The 21,342-nt window shown below is 35.8% G+C and overlaps 1 protein-coding gene across 1 annotated transcript; it reads right to left on the bottom strand.

Moving 5' to 3' along the window:
- Positions 1-1,741: 1,741 nt before the first annotated feature.
- DTHD1 (death domain containing 1) lies at positions 1,742-21,074 on the bottom strand. The gene is given in 11 exon segments (XM_068403223.1): positions 1,742-2,031; positions 2,624-2,681; positions 9,283-9,527; positions 10,341-10,630; positions 11,203-11,367; positions 13,472-13,716; positions 14,541-14,720; positions 15,401-15,731; positions 16,243-16,314; positions 16,316-17,051; positions 20,804-21,074. Coding segments are annotated over 11 exon segments (2,883 nt in total).
- Between the last annotated feature and the right edge of the window lie 268 nt (positions 21,075-21,342).

Genomic DNA, 21,342 nt, shown 5'->3' with positions numbered 1-21,342 from the left:
GAGTATCTAGGTCTTTATAGGTGGCTTTTCACTTTTAGTAGTGTTTTATTCACATATTTTACATCATGCGAAAAACGGGCATTGTGTTTTTGTTAGACACAGAGGCCATCTTGTGGCAGAATGTTGGTAGTTGTATTAAAATACTTTTACTTTAGATGAAAAAATGAAGTCCAGTTTGTTGCAATCTTTCCAGTATTATTTGTAGTACCATCATACATTGAAGCATAATCATAATATATGTACATTCTGACAATACCTGCTGAGTCTGCAGCAGAATATTTGTTCCTAAAGAGAAGGCACTGATGACAAAAGGTGTGACGCCAAAATGTGTTATGGCAGTGAGAAAAGTGTGATAATGTTTTCTGCTAATAAGAAGGCAGTTTACATTTAAAAAACATCTTTATTTATAGTAAAAAAAAAGGAAAGGATAGTTATGTCACAGTGAAGGGGTTAAATTCCTCATATATTCTGTTTTACAATTAAAAACTGATAATCATACAGGATGAGACATTACTGACTAGATGAATCAAACTAATTAATACTATGCCTATTTATCTTTTCTTTTGCAATGCAGTTTTATAATTTATAGTAGTGATTTGGAAATGCTGCAAATATATGACCTCTGAAAATAAAATATCCAGACTAACAATATGTATCACAATTAAGATTTGTCAGCACGACATATAGAATCCCAGAACTGTGTGATTCACTGGTATTTGACAGCTACTTTAGGCCTTTAACAGAAATGTCAAAGGTTAGCATTGAGAAATTTTTTGTGTGTTGTATGAGGTAGATTGCAATAAAGCAGAAAGCAACAGAAGACCGTAAATTAGAATATTATTTCAGTAGAAACATAGTTATAAAATTTCAACCTTGTTATTGCTCTGACTTTTAAAAAATAGGTTAGTCTTACTTAGCATTCTGGAAATAAATGAGTTTTTAGTGATTAAAATACATGGCTAAGGAACGGCACAAATACAGCTGGTTTACTATCTGTACCTTCAATACAAGAACTCAGTATAATGAATAAAGTTTCAAAGCAACACATTTTAAAACTTTATGAAGAAATACTCCTTTTTCCAAATTTGATGGTAACCTGAAAAGAACCGTTACCATGATAGATAAAAGTGAGGCAACAAATCCAGTAAATGCTGGAAACAGATTAGATATTCACATGTGGTAACACTGAAATCTGCTATGACATTCACAAGGATAAAAAAACATTCACTGAAAATATAAAAGTCAGGATTAATTACTAACAAACCTGAAAGTAAGAAGAAATTTCCTCTGTCTGTGCATTATAATGATCTATTATGCTTTTGTCTCAAGAATCTGGTATCTATTATTACTGGATGTAGAGTAATCCATTCATCATGGAACGATTCATAAGATTTTGATAAAGTAGAGTGAATAATTCCTAGTGTTTAAGGTATGTAGAAATATGATTCTATGTCAAATGGGTGTGGTACGTGCGAACAATTAAAGTCCTTAGAAACCTATGCAGACTAGTCTATGATTCTTCATACCTATATTTTCAATATCTCACTTTTCCACAGAAGAAATGTTCACTTTTAGCAAGCAAGGGCATTGCTATTATACTTTGCTTTATTAATTAGGTTGCAAAAGACTCTGATCCCTGACTGGTATCCCTGTCACTTGTTCATCCAAAGATATCATGGAAATATTCATGCCTTTCAACAAGAAAGAAGAGAAATTTGGCTGTTAGTTGCCGGTGATTCTGTCAAGCGAACACTTTATTTTGCCACTTAAAACGAAGTTCTTCTGAAAGATCATTTCTGCCACTCTTGCGCAAATAGCGAGACAGGAGCTGCTGTTTATCAGCCGACCTTGGAAGGGTCTTTTTCCAGCAGCAAAGCAGCTCATAGGTCTGGTGTGTTAAATTATCAGGGCACTTCAGCCTAACAAGCTGAAGTACACTCTGCCGAACAGGTAAGCGTAAAGCAAGCAACGATGTATTATCTTCTGCAAGCTCTTCTGCAAGCCAATATAGCAAGTTGTCCCATAGGGCCTCTGAAGGGCAAAAATTAGTAAATTAAGAGCGTTGTTCTTCTGCTGTGTAAATCTTTTCTTTCTTTTGAAAAGCTTTCTAAAGCTGGAGGCTCAGTGGGTGAACTCCCCAACTAAATATGGTTTGTTTTTACTTAAGTGGAAACATCATCACTTCTTATTTCTAATGCAATTTTTGGTAACTGCACTGCAACGTGAAGTGAATTTAGTCAAGAGCAGATTCAGCAAAGATCTATAATTTTTGGAACTGCATGGGGAAAGCTAACAATAAAATAAAAGGGTTTGTGCATTTCCTATAACTGATACATCAGTTGTACTGGAGCTTTCCAGTACAAACTGAATCTGCTTATGCAGAAAATTATATGCTGTTCAAGCACCACAACATTATCTTACAAGAGCTTTTCCATTTCCTGGTAAACAGATCAGGTTTTCTTTTCTTTGAATATCTTTTAACATGTTAACTACTTTGGTTCCTGAATATGGCATTTTAACATGTCAGTTAAAGCTGGAACAAATCTCGGCATTTAAAAAAAAGTAAATAGCAAATACAACTATTATTTATATTGATATTAGTATATTATGTATGTGTTCTTACCTGATGAATCAGAAGAAATTCCTTTTGTGCTTCGTGGACGGTTGGTCAACTTTTCATGCTATCAAAGAAAATGTGTTGAGGAAAGAGAAATGACTAAATGAGTACAGGATGAGGTGTAGGATATGGGAGTGGGTTGCACTAAATCAGCATTTAAGATTGATTCTATCTACACAGAGGACTCGTGTCATTATTGAAAACCAGTTAACACCATCAGCAGGTATAAATCAGTATAGAGCTATTAAAATAATGAAACTAAGTCTGTTTATACCAAATAGATGTTTATTGGATCTTATTAAAATGTTTATAATTTATGCAATTTTACAAGTGTTTGATCAGTAGCATTATGTCATGATGGTGTACAGAAACTAGGTGTATAGAAAATCTGTATAGAACCTTCCTTCGTACATGAAATGGATTCTAATTTTGAATACTGCTTTAACTTCGCCTTGCTGTCTCTGTGTTCTTATTACAACTGTGTGCATACCATACTGTTTGAAGGAAAATAACAGTTTCTAGGTATGTAGTAGCTATTGTTAGGTCTAGAAATCATACTATGTAGCTATAGTTATTCATTTTACATAGTTCAACTTTTAATTATAAATCACTAAAAATCATCAGAATTCAAAAGACAAGTTCCATTAAAAAGTACAGAATTCTTCCTCTTTCTTCCACTGAACACTGGAGAGAAAGAAAAAAACACTTTGTCCTTTTTCTCTATGACTGAGAAAGAGGAAAGTCTTGTGGACTTTAGTGTTGTTTCCTACTCCATATAGAACAAGAAATTACTTACATAAGCACTGAGCACAAGAAGAGATTAACTTGTATCAAGTGAAGTTCAGCTCTTTTTTTGTTAAAAGTTGTAATTGTCCTCTTTTAGTGCCCATGTTACTTTTGTCACACACATTCAATTGTATTACCTGGCTGTCTATGCACAGCTTTCCCTGTGAGACTTGCTCCAGGTTTATTCACTGAGTTTCTTTTTTTCCATTTGTGAATTAAGAGCACGAAACTCTGACTGGATAAATTACTCTGCTTTTCCTGCTGGGCATACTGAGCCAGAGCCTTGCTGAGCTTATCTTAAATAGTTTTCTAATACAGACTTTATATATTGTTCAACATTTGGAGTGTTTCATATGCACTGAGCTACGCATCCAGGTTACATATTCACCTGTGAATTAAACAACTTTTCATCAGGCCTGTACTCTGTCATCTTGGTAGGGAGTTTCAGTGTGCACAGGATGCACACAGTATGCACTGCTTGGCAGTGCAAAACCATCCTGTGCTGTACTCATCTTGAGATCTGAATCTGCCTCGTCTTGCGTGCTTCTACAGCAGTTCTGTGCCTTAGTGTGAAGATGGCGTAACATGGCTAAAAAAAGCCCTCAAAATAAAGGGAATATAAAGCTCTTCCAGAAGGGGGCATTGTTTTTCTTCCAAGACTCAGCTTCCTTTGGCTTCGTTTAATTATGCATTTATATTTAAACATATTTTAATTCATTAATGAGAATTTAGCACCTCAGAGGTCTGTATGAGTTTTCAGAGTTACTGTAGATGAACTCAATTACCCATGCATTGACTTTAATCTGAACCACTTATGCTACTTAATGTTAAAATACTAGTAAAATTGATAGGAATTGAATATGAGTATTGTCTAGAAATAGTGTAATAATATACAATGCATTAGATCTAAAACATTAAATCTGCCTTTAAAGATCAAATATCTGTGTTGAAGCACTACATTTACCCACGGTTCAGCAGCACTGGCATGTGGCCCCACTGTTCTGGTTGACAGCATAACTAAAATACTTTTAGCAGTGAAAGCAGTTTTCTAGTGTGGAAGGCCCTTCAATTAGCTAAGCAACTGCCTTTTTGAAGCAAAGAACCACATGCTATTTTGCTGTTAGACAGTCATTAGACGTAAAACTGCAGCACAATAGTAATTTGATAATGCTTGTATGTATTACAACAATCTCTTTTTGCAAAGCATTCTAATTTCAGCCAGTAATACTGAAGTGCTCTGTCAAATGGACCTCTCAGACACAACCAGACTCTAGTAGCATATCAAACAGGAGAGACAGAAAAGGAGAAATTAACCTTTTAAACTCTTTAGCCCAGTTTCACATTAATACAACTGCTTTGAAATCAGCAGAAATATGACTGATAAGCACACACATACTTGACATCAGAATCTAATCCACCATATTTAACTTGTGTTGAAAATAACAGGTTTGACCGACCAGTGTTTTCTAATGCTGAGAAAACAAAAGCTTCATAAATAGGAATTGTTAGTGAAGATCAGCTTACTTCTGTACAAATGTAGCATGGTTAAACTACAAACTGATGTGAATGGTTGCATACAAAGTAAACAACCACTGCTTTCACCACTCTCAGAAAAATATTTGTAAGAGAGTGGATAATGTGGGCACATACATATAAAAATGTCTTATAATCTATATAGTTACTGTCTTCTCTCCACAATTCAGAGAAATTTAGGTAGGAATTTTACAGAAATGATTGAAAAATGTAGTCAGAGTGGTTGTCTTAAAAAGATTCCTTCTGTCTTTGTCACAACTAAAATCAGGCATTGTGGATGGTTCTAACTTTATCATCTGGAAAAAAAAAAAAAAAGCTAAAACTTAATTTCATTTTGCTGAGAAAATTTCTGTTACTGGCAACACTGTCTGTGATCTCATGTGTATTAAAACTAATCTGCTAACATGTTTAAACTAAAATGAAAATATTTATTAACTCAACAAAGTAGTAGAAATGTAAATAGTCTTTGCTGTTCCTTCCCTGCATTTACCTCTATTTTGGGGACTTTATTCCAAAACCATGAAAGGTTGCCCCAGCATACTGGGGAGTGAGAAGTCCATCAACAACTCTATAACTTAAAGTCAACTAATTCACAATTAAGACACGAGACCCTTACTGTGACAACTGGAATTCTGTAAGCAGCTGTGTTAGTGTGAGCAATACTATAAACTACCCAACATTATCAATAGGTCAGATATGAACACTGAGCATTATGTTTTGATATGTTTGCAAGATTTGTGGCAACTTAATTGCTGTACTGTAGTAGTATACATGTGATAGAAACTAGCAAAATTGAAGGATCATTGCTCAAGTGTATGTCTGTGCACACGAATGTGGCCAGATAGTTCTAGGTGCTTTCGCAAAATATATTAATAGCATCAGCATATAACTAATTATGTACAGTGCCAGTCTCAATTCATATTATATGAACATTCACACAAGACTTGTACTTTAACGAAGTGGTAAATAGCAGTTGCATTTGACAGATGGCTGGTGTAGTTTGTATAATTAGTGCATTGAATTTCTCCATAACTGTGTTTTCTCATCCAATTTTAACTATTTCCTTCTATTTCTTTTATTCATTAGAAAGCCCACCTAAATGTGAAGGTACAACTGATTCAAACACGTTGATTAGATCATGGATACTAAAAACACGATAAAAGTTCTTATGTTAATTTTTACTGTCAGTGCTGTCATCACTGTTAATAATTTTAGAACACATAATAAGATACGGTAAGTAATTAGAATTTCCTTTTTATTGTTCTGGCATTTAATTGCACCTGGATCATCATCTTTAATATATGGTTCTCTCTCTCTTCCACTCAATTCCATTTCTAGCTCAAACACATTTTTAACTGCTGCAAATATCCTGTGAAAATGAGTTCACCTTTTGATTATTTTTGTATGTAAAAAAGTGTGTTCTTTTATATTACCGGTTACACCTGCCACTTACCAATATCACTGTTCTGATATCCTGTGAAAGGGGACATAATCATTCCTTTTTCAGTTCCTCCTTAATATTCGTAAGCATATACAATATTTCAACTTCCGTTGAAACTGCCTGAAGTGTTATCATCAATGTATTTTCTCTCTACCTAGAACCACTCCATGTTTATGATCACCTTCTTTCTTTCCTCTTCTTCCAAATCCTCTTTCTGAGTTCTGTGACCAGAACCGCAGAGTGCAGTCATGATGTGGATATCTCAAAGGTATATGGCATAATCGTGTTTTCGTTTCTGTTCTTTAATAATTTGGAACATTCTGCTTACCTTTCTATTTGCTGCTGGGTGCTCTGGAAGTTTTCAGAGAGAAAAATGACCAAAGATTTTTGTTTTTTGAGTTGTAATAGGTAATGTGGAGTCTATCAGTATAAAATCAGATACGTACTTCCCCCCCAACAAAACACTTATTGACATCTAAATTATCTAGTTTATTTTGTAGTTGCTCAGTATCATCATATTCTGTGATTCTTCCCAGACAGCTTTAGTACTCTGACTATGTTAGCATGGATCTGTGTGGGACTTTACTAGTAATTATCTTCCCTTGAGAAAATCATCCACTTTTTCCTACTCTTTTTTTCCTATCTTTCAGCCAGCAAAAAAGTCAAAAGAGAGGTTTTTTTGCTTTTAAAATTTCTGTGAGTTTGTTCAGTATCGAACTCAAGATTTATTTGTGTGGAAGAAGGTATAAAGAGCAAAACAGTGAACAACATTATAACTTTGTGTTCATGAATGTTACATACCACTAGACAGTGGTGCGGGTGAAATTCCTATTTGCTTTGTGTACCTATATACCAATAGTATGTATTGTATTTATGTATGTATATGTTGTATTTAATTTACTAATTATTCACTAAAGTCAAATAATCAGCTTTTATCATTTTTCAAAAAAGATAACTGAACTAGCTAAATTAGTAAGTATTTCTTCTCTATTAAAAAACCTGACTTAAGGCATTATCAATTTTAAATTATTACACTGGATGGATGGAAGATAGATCAAAAAGTAGGAGGGTTCACCAACTATAGCAAAGTATAACATTTTGTGTACTAAGATGACTTGCAACATAAGGGAAGATGTTCTTTTGATGCTATTCTTCATTCTATAGAGAAGTATTTCATTGTGTGTAAGACAGAAAATACAAATCGTGTAATGTTTTCAAGCATTTTGATCACTTTTTTTGGCCTAATATTTGCATTTAATGAAGATTCTGACTCCTTTGAAATGCACCTCCAGAGGCAAAAGAAAAATTATTTGTGAGATGCTGCAACACTGATTTCTGAAGTGATATAACTGTCTCTCTAAGCAGACTTTTTGTGCATCAGACTTGGGTCCTCTGTGCTTGAATTGATTCTGTTGAAAGAAGAGCCACTACTAAAAAAATAGACTTAGAGAAAATATTCTCAAAGGCTATCACCATTCCTGAGGTTTGGCATCATTTCCAATTTCTAATTTACCAGCAATGATCATGTTGTACAGTTCCGTTTATTTACATTTAAATGAGTAGGCTGCCTGCATCCTACTGTGTACTCACGTATATTATACATTCTTACACACTTATACAAACTGACCAGACTTCAAGATCTCAGCCACGTGGAGAAAGAGGAAATGTAACCTTAAATTTAGTAGGAGAAAAGGGGTAGTCAGAAATACTTGTTTTGAAAAAACAAAAGGACTAATATGTATAGCAGTAGATCATACATGCCAACCCAAATCTAAGACACTTCATAATTACCTTTGTGGTTTAATACAAATGCAGGTCAATCCTTTAAGTCTTATTCTTATTATGCAGTAAGATTAAATAAAGTGGAACAGGATGGAAGCTAGGCGGGTGGAGGAAGAAAACTAACTGATGCCTAGGGTCTGACACAGATTTTTTTTTTTCTTTTTTTTTTAATCATCCCACTCGACCTCAAGGTTTTGTATTTCCCTCTCTGTGAATACTGCACATGGAATGCTAGCCCTGTGGAAAAGCAAAGTGTTTGAAAGCGTGTGATTCTCAACAGAAAACTTACATTTTATATGGAGCTTGTCACTAAAAGAGATGTCCATTTAAAATCTGCACTTAACTGGTCTTACTTTTTACTTGGGAGAGTGAGGTTGAAAGAGAAATTGAGAGGTATGCTTATGAAATAAAAGATGTATTTGCAGGTGATATCTTAAGGAAGAGTGAAGTCAATTAAATTCAACAAGAGAGAGATGCTACTGCTTGTCACCAGAGATTTAGACCAAGTGTTACTGTACATATTTTGATAATAAAATGTATGCAAATTTGATAGCTGTAGTCTAGCAGTAGCATTTTTTACAATATAGGGCACTGATACCTAGGCTCCTTGAAAAGATTATAATGAGATTTCATTGCAGGAACATTAAAGATTAATTTATGTAGGAATAGCTTTCGCCAGAGATGGAGACAATTGCCCACATGGCTGTATTGCAGAAGCTTATCAGGCATAATAGGAGAATCATCTGACAGGAGAAAGATAGGTCACACGAACCACTTACTGCTCCTACAATTTGCAATTCTGCACTCCCAAGACAAGGATACAAGAAGTATATAACTAAAACCTAAGTAATTATTTCTCAGGGCCGTACCATTTGGGGAGAGCAAATGGGTGAAAAACTTCTGCTAAACATTTTTTTCCGTGCTCATGCTTGGGTAAGTGTCCCTCCCACCTGCTAAGAGAAATTATGAGGGTGTTTGTACGTTGCTGATGGATCAGAACTGCTTCATCAGTGACTCCTGTGTGTATCTGTAACTCAAAATCATACCAAGATCCTTTTGCTTAATAAATATGTGGTAAGGGGAAAAGGGAAAGATCTCTAACATTATCAAGTGAGAAACCCACCTTTGGTAACATTAGTGCTAATTTACACAGAGGAGACTGGTGTTGATATTCACCACATGGCAAGGGTTGTTCCCATTCCTTGGTTATCATCTCTCTGGTAATTTTATAAAACACTGTTGTTCCTTTGTAATGAGGTGAGCTGTGGTTACCAAATTCATCCACTTCTTTAATTAGGAGCTCCAGCCTGGGTTTTCTTTGTGAATGAAAAATCAGCCTGTAGACTTTTCCAAAATCTTTTCCATTCTCTGCAGTCCATAGAAAAAAATTTTTTTTTTGTGCTGTATTTAGATGTGTGACATCTAAAATAATTCATTAGGGTGAGTAAAAAAGAGCTAATCACATAACATTTGGTTGTTCTTTATCATTGTTATTACTTCATATTCAACATTTGAGGTTCAAACCTTCCTGCCAGCATGCTTCAGCAGTTGAAATGTCTTCATAGTTAGCTGTCTTAGCCCCTGAATTGTTGGCATAAGAAATAAGTGGTGAGGCTGCTAAGGGAAATGGCATAACAAATCTATCTCACCACCTCAATTCATAGTGCAACTCACAAAAAGCAACATTTTGCCTTGGATTTCAGTGTTTAATCTTTCTCATTTTAAGTGAATTTACACAGACAGAAGAGCAGACTATTCTTTTTTGTTTGAAATCTGTTTAATTCCTATCAGAAGTTCTTTATATTAAAACCCCATTGATTGAATCCTGTCCTTTTGAAATAAAAGATAAGATACCAACAGTTTCCAAGGGACCAGTTTTCACAGAATGGCAGAGATTGGAAGAGATCTCTGAAGATCATCTTGTCCAACCCCCCTGCTCAAAGCAGTGTCATCTAGAGCAGGTTGCTCAGGAGCTTGTTCATCTAGTACATCTTATTTTTCAGCTAGAGCAGTTTCCCATGTAGTTCCATGCATTTCCATGCGCTTATCATTTACGAGAAATAAAACACTGAAATAACTACATGTGCTCTGACTAACCACAATCTACTGATGTTCACATACACTATTTATGAACAGCTGAGGTGATTGATAACGTTCACCCAGATACATGAATTATCTTACCTGAAGCAAAAATATTGCCTCTAAATCTAAAATGAATCTGCTCTCCTTCTCTTAATGAGAACTGCTGTGTAGGTTCTGGGGGACCAAAGTAGCCCTCTTCATGGAGATTTTGAAGTTCCCGGGTCAATTCTTTGGACGCAGATAGCAAAACTACTGTTTTGTATGGGTTTTCTCTTTTCTGATACAGTATCACATTAGCCATTGTGCTACAAACAGCTTCTTCCAGAGCCTGAGCAAAGAGGAGAAGATACGAGTTTTCCAAGAGCAACGAAAGGCGAATGACAACAAAGCTGTGTTAAAAAAAAAGACAAAAAATAAATAGCTCTATCTTAAATCACTTTTTCAACTGCTAACAATTTATTGTGCAAAATAATATAGGGCTCAGTCTCCAATGGACCTTTTGCTACCTCCTTTTCATTCTCGTTTCCAACACATGAAAAGGTAGAAATTTGCCTGCTTCTGTATTGTAGAGTATATTGACTCTCTATCTATGAATTCAAAGACATACGGATTTTAGGTGAAAATAAGATAATATTTCCTAATAAGAAATTCTAAAAAATATTATGATTGTAGTTAGACAGCTAAATCACATTTTCAAATTAATATCTGCATTTCCTGTTTCAAACTTTGTATATATTACATTGTGTACAGTCTATAGATGAAAAATATTTAAACAAAATTGTATTTTCTGTAATTACGAACAACAAATCTAAATGATCTTATACTGCAAAGCGGAATAAAGAGATGCTGGCAAGTTAATAAATAGTAGATGATTTCTTAACGCTACCAATTTCCATTCATCCGTATACTTGGAAGTAAATATTTTAGTAAATAAAATTTTATTAAATTATTCATACATTACCTTTCTAAATGCTCATTTAGTTCAAATGATACAAGCCCATTCTGTACATTCTGGATAATAACATCATCAAACACCTTCCACCCCTCTTCTTTGTTTCTGTGACCTAATAATTTCAACATATCACTGAGATTCTTCCCATTTTTTCTCACAGAAGCACTCACAGCCCTGGAAAGCCAAGGAATTATAGGAAAAAATATAATAAAATAGATCCTGCAGAAAGACTAAACTTGTATTTGCAGCTCTGCTTTCCCTTCTGCTTTCCTTGATGACTACATGTGTTTTTCCCACCTTGCTGAAAATCTACATATGGAACTATATTCCAGAGTACATAAGTGATATAATTCTTAAGAGTTTTTTTTTCAATTCTCCAGAAAAGGGGGAAAAAAGGAAAAATAAGGTTTCTATCTAAATTAATCTAGTTTAATCTATAATTTAATGTCATGCACAGTAATTATGGATTGGTTTTGAGTCATTCATCAAGGTTTAGATTCTCTAGAAATAGATAACTGAAAAAAACCAGAACCCACTTTTTCTTCCAGAAGCAAATATTATTCAATAAACACAAAGGAATTTAGAAAATAAGACATGACTGCTATCCATTAATTCTTTCAACAGAGAAAATAAAAGTAGCTTCTCTTCAAATCAGGTGATTACTTTGATATCACACTTAGAATCAAGCAACTGTGACATGACATGCTCTGGCTAATTTATCTTAATCAATGAAACATGAGGTTTTTTTACAGAAGCCCATAACTGTCCTCTCACACACACCTCTCCTCATCAGTTTTTTAAAACTGAATGTGAATAACCCATTCACCTCAAATGCACACTCTGTGTACAATCCAAAAAAGAAAATACTCCAGACAGGACAGCTAAGCATTTCTCAAGCATACAGCCTCAGCCTATGTGCAAATACAGGAAAATGTTGACATCAATTTCTAAGGAATTTATATAGAAATAAGCAATCAAACCACAGTCTTTTCATGGATGTGCTTTGACTGAGAATCTAAACTGCCATTTAGACTGTTATTAAGAATAGATAGATGCCACGAGGGTACTGCCACACAAGGAAATGCTTCTGGTACAGGAAATGAAACTTGAATCTCCTATAAACTGTCAGTCAGGCATCCTTCCCAAATCTGGAGTTTGTGATAAAGATGGATATATAGTCTAAGAGACTGGTGTGAGTGTAAGCTCTTTAAAACATGATCTGAGAAGATTTTCAGAAATGGAAAGCTAGAATATTGTCTGCCTTCTCCATCTGTACCTTGCTTATTTTCAATATAACCATAATCTTGGCATGTAGATGAATTTTGAAAAAGATAATGTTTAGCACAGTGGGAATAAGCTAACTCTTTAATGACCTAAAGTAGAAGTATTTCAAAGCTGACTCTTGTCCTGAGCTAGTCCCTACCAAGGAATCCCAGTAAGCCTTTCTGAACCTGGAGTTGCCCATGGTAGCAGAACTGGAAGGACAACAATCAAATTATAAGTTCAGATTGATTTTTTTCCTGTGTGAGATGGTAAAAACAGCATTTATTTTGCCGACTGTCAAAATAGATGAGGTCAGCTTTGGCCTTTTATCCACCGAAAAGTTTCATCCATATCCTCATGTGCATGATGGATAAATTTTGTTGAACTGCCAGTTAACAACTGAAATTTAGACATTTTTTAGGAGTCCCCATGTTTTAATGCTTTTTTAAGGCATTCCAAAAGGTCTAAGTTTTAGAAATTTTGTAGTGAGTGCTTTGGAAAAAATATAGGCCTTTATTTAATGCAGCAGTTACCACAAAACTGACCTACTCCAAATCACTGTGTCAGAAATTATGACTCAGGTAGCCATTGGAATGCATAGAAGTAGAGATCAGAAAATGCAAAGGCCAGGGTAGCCAAACCACTGACTGGTAAAGTAATGATCACAGCAGCTTTGAGACGTCGTTATTCTCTATGCTTAATGTTTGGCTTTGGTGAAAATGGCTGAACATTTATTGCTGAAAAAGAACATGCATTTTTCATCCTTACTTCTGCTAGAAATATAGTGGTCAGAATATTTATACATCAAATGCTATATGAATTTTCATGGTGAAGCCATAACATGAGCATTGTGGGGATTTGCTCTAGTGTTTCTAACAAAGTTTCTAGGTATAGCAGACTGTATTAAGGAACTAACACATTTTTAATACAAAAATAAATTATTAATCAGCAACTGTTAAAATTAATTCATTTTGATGTTTTGAAAATGCTGAATTTGTAGTGAAGTTGTTCTTACCGAGGATGGTATGCCATAGCAACCCTCTTTACTGTAGCATTAATGGCTCTCGCGTGTTCTGTCTCATCTCCTTGCCTTTTTTTTTCTGGGTTTGGAGGACAGGGTAGAGTAATAGTGACTGAGCTGTTAAATGGTTGGGCTGAAGGATGCTGGACATAAACCAGTGCACTAGTAGACACCACTGAGTGGTACATATCGTGTCTTGCTTTCAACATTGAAACCAATGATGGTTCAATTGGCTGAACCTAAATATGGAAAGCAATTGTACAATTAATTTACAAATGAATAAACTTTCTCTTACATGCCTGTTTTTTTACAAATTGATTTATCTCTTGGAATTGGATTAGACTATCACAGAAGCTTTAGGCTCCTCTCTATAACCCAGGAACAACCCTACCAATGTATCAGCACTTTATACAACGCACAACCAAGTGCTTGCAAGTCATAAAAACATGAAACCTTTACTGACTAAAATATTTTGTTTTGTTCCTGCTTTGAGTTCAAGTTTTGAAGCTCCTGATCTCCCTCAGAGTTTGACAATTTTCTAAGATTTTTCAAATCTTTTTTTTTTTCACTGTTAATTTTAGCTTCTCTGTACCTCAGAATCAATGTTTTCATGAGGGAAGGGAGAAAACACATTATAACTGAAGCAAATTTTGAGATTATTCTCAGCCTAAGAGGTGACAAAACCTTCTGTTCCACTGACTGGTACAAATGATGAAGGTCAGGTGAGAAAGATTGCTCCATTAACTTAAACACTAGGCCAAGCAGTTGAAGTTTGGAGTTAACGCTTATTGAAAACAACTGTATTTTCTGAAGTATATCAGACAAAGGTAGATGGTTCTTCTTTTTAGCTAGAGATATCACTGATTACTGACAGTAAGTACCACATAAGTGGTTTTAAGAAAGTTGACAGGAAACCATTTGCTGTGTATACAGGATGTGGAGCTGCAACCACTTTTCACTTCTAATAATGGAACAGATTGACCTTTAACATTATTGGCATCCTTGCTTCAGAACTGATCAGATAACAGACTTATGGAACAAGTATTGCATATTTCAAGCTCACCTTTAACTGCATGGGTGCTGGAGAACTGAATGTTTCTGGGTGGTAATAGAAAGAGATTCTAGAATCCACGCCCAGCTTTTGTGAGAGTCCTACCTTCGGAACAGTAAATGTTTCTTTCTTTAAGCATGACAACACAGAAAAAACACCCAGCTGATAAATTTTCACTTCCGCAAATGTTTCCTGCATAAAGAAAATGTGGGGTTAGAGTACATTGGAGGGAAAGGAAGCTGTGTTCTGCAGCAGATTAGCATTTTGAGAAGCCATCATTATTTATAGAGCAAGGTGTGAAATGAAAATAAATTAAATATTATTGCCACCTGGATGCCCAGTTATCTGGTGATCTCTAGTCATCATGTGAGGTCATTAATATTCCAGTGTATGATCGAGGTGAAATGAACTAAGCTCCTAAACTGGATGATGAATCTGGCCCAATACAATTCTTCTGCAGTTAGAAAAAAGAACAATCCTGTGTTTCTTTGAGATGGAGTTTAGACTTATATACACAGAATTGTGTTACTTCTCTGTGATCTGACTGCAAAATAATTCTCCTTAAGTTTTTACTTTTATCATATAATGCAACATATTACACTTATTTACAAAAATCATGAAGCATTACTCAATTATTAGTATTGTGGGATCAAACACTTACCTTAACATTATGAGTGAAAAAAAAAGACATTGTTAAATACTAGGTTTCAAATAGAATTAGTTCTTGAGAAAGCAGGAAGAAAAGTTCAATTTAACCCCATATAGTGGGCAATATGGCTTAATAATGAAAACTTTACTTGTATAACTCCACAGAGGCTTGACTGGGAACCTGGAATGATGTTTTTACAATGTTTAGATGAGGGGTTACCAACCTTATGGTTTCCTTGGTATCCCTCCAAAGAAATAGGAGTTAAGTATTTTGATTCAAAGTTCACATCAGTCACCTTCACCATGATCTCCCGATAATTTCCTCTGAAGCATGAAGTAAATGGGATTGCAATGTTGATAGGGAAAGGGATTATTTTCTCATAATCAGAGTATTCAATACTGATGACATTGCTGACCAGCTCCTCAGAATCATCCACCACCAAGGAACTAGTGTCATTGACTATCTTACACTTCAGATTCTCCAGAGCAGTTGCAGGGGCTTTAATAAAACAAGCTACTTCACGTTCATTCTTACCACTTCCCTCCACAAGAAATCTGGAGAAAAAGAATATAAAAATTTATTCTTTATATTTTGGGTGGGGTGGTGTCTTGTATTTTTAATTAAATACTTTACTATAATGATGTGCTACATTGTAGCATAAGCAGATCATTCATAAAAATATATGTTTATTAATAGATCGACAAATCATGAAAATTTTTATGTTTAGCTTGTTTCAGAACAGCTTACAAATTATTATAAAACTGACTAATTGGGATCCTTTCCTACTGATTTCCAACAATTAGGGAATTACTGACTTTACTGGCTGTGACTCAGTCCCTCTCTGGCATAAAATAATTTATGCAATCAAATAGGAAGTTGCAGTTTACTTTAGACCAAATGGAAGATCTTCACTGAGCATGCTGAAGTTGTAAACTGCTATTATGTGCATGTCCAGCAGCTGTTCAATACATGCATATTGAGTTTCTGAGCCCACAGATGTTTATATGTATACTAATAAGCAATATTTATGTACATCTACTCCTAAAAAGAATAATATGTGCTTACTCTTTGTTCATCCAGTGCCTAGATTTTTGTACTTCTGAATGATTCCTAGAAGGATTCACAGCAGTGAGATCACGTTTGTGCTGAAGATGTGAAGGTAATTAGGTCATTCCTGCAAATCTCATGATATGTTTCCATTTTACTGTCTTCCATTTGCTCTGTTAGTCTATGTGCTTCACTTTCTACTCCTTTTGAAGATTTTTTGACTACTGCATTTTTTTTCTGTTCAGAAAGATTGGTGACAGTTCTGTTAGGAATGTCTTTCAATGTCCCAGATAGAATGCCTTCTCCACTGCTCGTACGAGCATCTTGAAAAGCCAGTTCTGGAGACTTTTCAGTAACAGAGCTACCTCCATTAGGTTTACCCTTTCCATTGCAATCGTTTTTCTCTGCAACAGAGCTCATTAGTAGTCTGTGTTCACTATCTTCCTTTTCCATTGGAGGTTCTCTGCTAACATCCTGTTCTTGAGCAGATACATTTTCAGCTACTGATGCAACAATGTCTTTTTCCACAGTTTTAGTTTCACTTGGCTGGATTTGATGAACATTCTGACTTTCCATCTTATTCAGGGAAGGAGTTCTTTGGGATTGCTGACTGGGACTAGAAGATGCTTGCACAGACTCTGTTGCTTCTCCTTCAGAACAACACACATCCGTTTCTCTAGAAGCATGTTGAGCAGTCTGGATCTGAGAATCATCATCTTGTCTGCAGCTAGTAGCATAAAGTTTATTTTCTGCCTCTTGAAGGTGTGAGACTGTATTTATCAAACAATCCTTCACTTTCTGCAGACAATCTATAATTCCATTGTACTCTGAGGAAAAAAATAGGTAACCAATTGAATTTTGCTATGAAAGCTAGCCAAAAATGTGAAAACTCTTCTACACATACCTAATGAATTCCAGTTATTTCCACAGTGACATTCAATACACAAAGCACCATGTATTTCCTGGCTTCCATTTAATATTTTTTGATTTATTGCTATTCAATTTGAGTGAATTTCTGAAGAAATGAATACAGACAAGTACATTTGTGTACTTGTCCAAGTACAACTGTGTATTTGTCAAAGTACTACTGTGGCAACTGTAATGAACACATTTCTAATGATCAGACACTAGCTAAATTCTTAATAACAATCAGTCTAAAGCATGGAATTGGTAAATAATAGTCAAATCAATTTGGGAAGAGCTTTAAAACTAAACATGAATTATATGTATTTCCTAAAATTGAATCCTTCAATATTCTAATGCATGGGTCTCTAACAAAGCTGTTCTACATGGGCTCCATTTTTGCTATGGAGAATAGAGGATAACACAAAACCACCAACACATATACAATACTGAAGTTCAGCAGTTTGTAGCATCCAGTTATGGGAATGGTGGAGGTTGCTCTTGCATACAACTAAAAATACTTGATGAAGCAGGATGCACAAAAAGCACACAATCATTATGTGTGCTTTGCATTCATGTAAGATTTTATCTTTAACCTAATTATTTTACAATCCCTCATTTTTCTTATCTTACAACTTTTCTTAGAAATACTTCCAGACATTCTCTCCAAGGGTTTCAGATGTACTACTTTCAGCTCTCCCCCCACCTTATGCTGTCAATCTTCACAACTGCAACTGTGTCTTCATTAGTTAGGTATATTGCAAACCTCTCGGAAAAATTCTTGCTTATTTCTGTTTGCTGCATGAGATCCTGGAAAGCTTTGTTTTGCAGGTTAAATCCAGTGAAAGTCAATACAAATAAGAAAATCATACAGAATGAAACACAGTATAGTGTGGTCTCCACTTACAATGGACAGAGATACACAAGGGAAGGACAACAGAAAGGGCTGATACAAGTCTTATGTGAAACCACTGGCTTACATTCACTTTTCTCAATAACGTCATATGAGGTAAATCAAGGTTTTCAACTTGGAAAATCATTTTATTGAGTAAGAATGTCATCACACATCAATGTGTGATGTTATATGACCTAGACAGGCTTTTCACTTTCATCTCTATTTGCGTCTGATTAATTTAAACCTACAAAGAGTACAGTTCAGAATAAAGTTTTTTTTCTAGTTGAACTCAGTCTAAAAATTATTCCTTTGCAATACTTTCTCAGTTCCCATATGACTTGTTATTGGATCTTGACTATATTGTAGGGGGGAAGAAGCAAAGCAAACACATTTTTAATATATTTTTTTGACTGGCAGTTCAAAGGGAAAAATAAGTTTGTACCAAGGTACTGCTGTTTTTCCAGGGGCACTTTTACAATAGTGAAGAAGAACTTCTAAATAGTTTAATAGGGCTGAGAAATAAAACAAAAGGATTGGAAATATCATAGCTTACACAGCTTCGTTTGCCTAAGAGGTTGTAAAAGACCATTTCCCAGTCTCACTATAAGGCAAAGTTCAAGCTTCGGCAAAATGGCCAAAATTAACTTATTTCTTCCCTGAATTTTGAGTTCTTTAAACAAAACCAAAAAAAAAACCAAACACCCAAACAAATCATACAGCTCTTTAAAATTCCCTAAAATCAATTTTGAAGATAACAGGGTCATTTGAAACAATGGCATTTTCCTATGCTGTGAATGTGACTTTTCTAACACTGCAGTGCTTAAAGCCAAGCAAAGACACGGCTTTGTAATTTTACACTACCCAACTGGGTCACATGAAAAGACACTTTTTGCATTCTGTTACAAGGTTAACTTCGAAATAAGGCTTCTTTTGTGTTACCCCCCCACCACCATCGCTTTTCTAACACTTTGCTTTCTGTGCTTTTCTGATATTTGATAACATGGCTTTGGAATACAGTGGCAGTTCATATGCAACTGTCTTCAACCCTTTTTGCTGACTGTTTTATGGGAAAGCGTCAGATAAGGAAAAGTAGCTTTTAGGAAGGACAACGACAGTGAATTCTTAGAAATCTGGAAAAAAAAATATCACGTAGGCCATGAGGCCAACAGGGCAAAGTTAGCTTGATCTGGGAGCCTGGAAGCAGGTTCTTTTTATAAAAATGGTCTTTTATAATTGCGGACACTTTATAAACCTGTAGAATAAAGACTCATAAATGCAGGCATAGCTAAAGATTTCTGCCTGGAATCTCTCTCTTTCTCTGCCTATGCCTCATGCCGTTAGACCATTATTAAAGCAGAAATGTTAGTTTTCTACTTTGATGCACGTTTGTTAAGATCTTGTTTCTGAGGAAAAAGAGTTGTTTCATTCATCACAAAATGATCCTGCATTTTTTTCAGAAATAAAATCTGGATTTGGTCCTCACAATAAATAACGCCGTTATTATATCCACATCGTTATTAAAAATGCAAGGCATTAAATTCCATGTGTTTAGTTGTGAACTGAGATGGCAGAATTCTTTCTTAATTTTACTGTCATCTTTTTAACTATGTTGTTACTTGTAGAGGACTGTAGACTGTACATATTGGGTTTACTTGCTGAGGTGCTGGTGTGAGGGGCTGCAGGGCGGCCTCCATGAGGAGAGGCCAGGGCTGCCCCAGTGCCGGACACAGACGGTTCCCGTCGACTCCACAGGAGCTGCATCTGAGCCTGTCAGTGAAGCTGGTGCTGCCACTGTTAAATGATATTTAAGAAAGGGCAAGAACACCAGAGAACAGTGAGGAGTGAAGAAAAAAAAAAAGGTGTGAGAAATAGCCCTGTGAACACCAAGGCTGGAGAAGAAGGAGCAGAGGAGGCGCTCCAGGCATGGAGCAGATATTCCCTTGCAGCCCACAGGAGACCAGGCTGGAGCAGACACCCACTCTGCAGCCTGTGGAGGACTCCACAATGGAGCAGGTAGATATTCCCTGGAGGAACTGCAGCCTGTGGAGGGCCCAGCTTTTCCTGACAGGAATTGTGGGCCATGCAAAGGACCCACGGTGAAGCATGGAAAAGTGTGAGGAGGAAGGAGTGGCAGAGGGGAACTGTTATGGACGGACTGCTACCCTCATTCCCCTGTGCTCCCCAGGAGGGGAGGAGGCAGAGGAGTTGGGAATGAAGGAGTGAAGGTGAGCCTGGAAAAAAGGAGGGGTGGGGAAAGGTGTTGTTTTAATTTTTTGCCTTTGTTTCTCACTATCCAAGTCTATTTCAATTGGCAATAAGTTAAATTAATTTTTTCCCTAAGTCAAATATGTTTTCCCCGTGATGGTAAGTGATTTCCCTGTCTTTATATTGACCCTTGAGCTTTTCCATCTTATTTTCTCCCTCTGTCCTGTTGAGGAGGGGGAGTAAGTTGCTGGGTGGGCATCTGGTGTCTGGCCAAGATAAACCCACCGAAGTATAATATACATAAAACTTTGAAACAATTCTGTTTAGTTAGTTTTATTTTATATATATACTTTTTTCCTCACATAATGAGATTTATGAGTCACATATTGAATCTCATGTAATAGATTCAAAACCAGTATGACACAACTATTGAAATATTAATTAATTTGGTCTAAAAAATGACCAAATACTGAAATACTAACAAATGAAAAGTAAGTTCCCACAGCATCATCACATGGCAGAACTTAGCATCCAATATACCCAGTCCATTCTGTTTACAGGTTTCTCCATACTTGCCTGGTCTTGCAGTCAATTCCTTGTGTTTGTCATGGAGAGCACTCAGCAAGTGGCAGGTGTCTTGAATACTTTCTGTGATGTTCTCCAGCTGCTGGCTAAGAGATCTGCTCAGCTCTTTTGTTAAAGAGGTCAGTCTAAGCACGTACTCCAATATACCGTCATTATCCAGATCACTTTTCAGAAGCACATCTCTCGCTAGCAAGTTCAGGTGCCAGATTTTTTCCAGGAGTTGGCCCGATTTTCCTGCAGGTGTAATCTTACCTTCAGCCATTTCCATTTTATGTTCAGAATATACTTCTACAATTTTTTTTCTGCTTGAACACTTTCCCAAGGGGTTGTCCTTGGTTCAGACTACTAGACTGTTTAGTGTTTGTAGCTTAAATAGCATTTAAAAAAGTACTATGTTCCACACACACAGACAAATCAAACTCTGGTTCAGAAATTCTGAGTTGATGTTGACTATTAAAAAGTTACTAGGTGACAGAAAGGAGTGGCTCTCCTGTAACTACGGGCAAGGATTGCCAAGAGATGCCAGTGTA

Source organism: Nyctibius grandis, chromosome 6, assembly GCF_013368605.1.
Source record: "Nyctibius grandis isolate bNycGra1 chromosome 6, bNycGra1.pri, whole genome shotgun sequence".
NCBI lineage: Eukaryota > Metazoa > Chordata > Aves > Nyctibiiformes > Nyctibiidae > Nyctibius > Nyctibius grandis.
The sequence above is the reverse complement of the archived record's forward strand: the minus strand, read 5'-3'. Positions and strand labels throughout refer to the sequence as shown.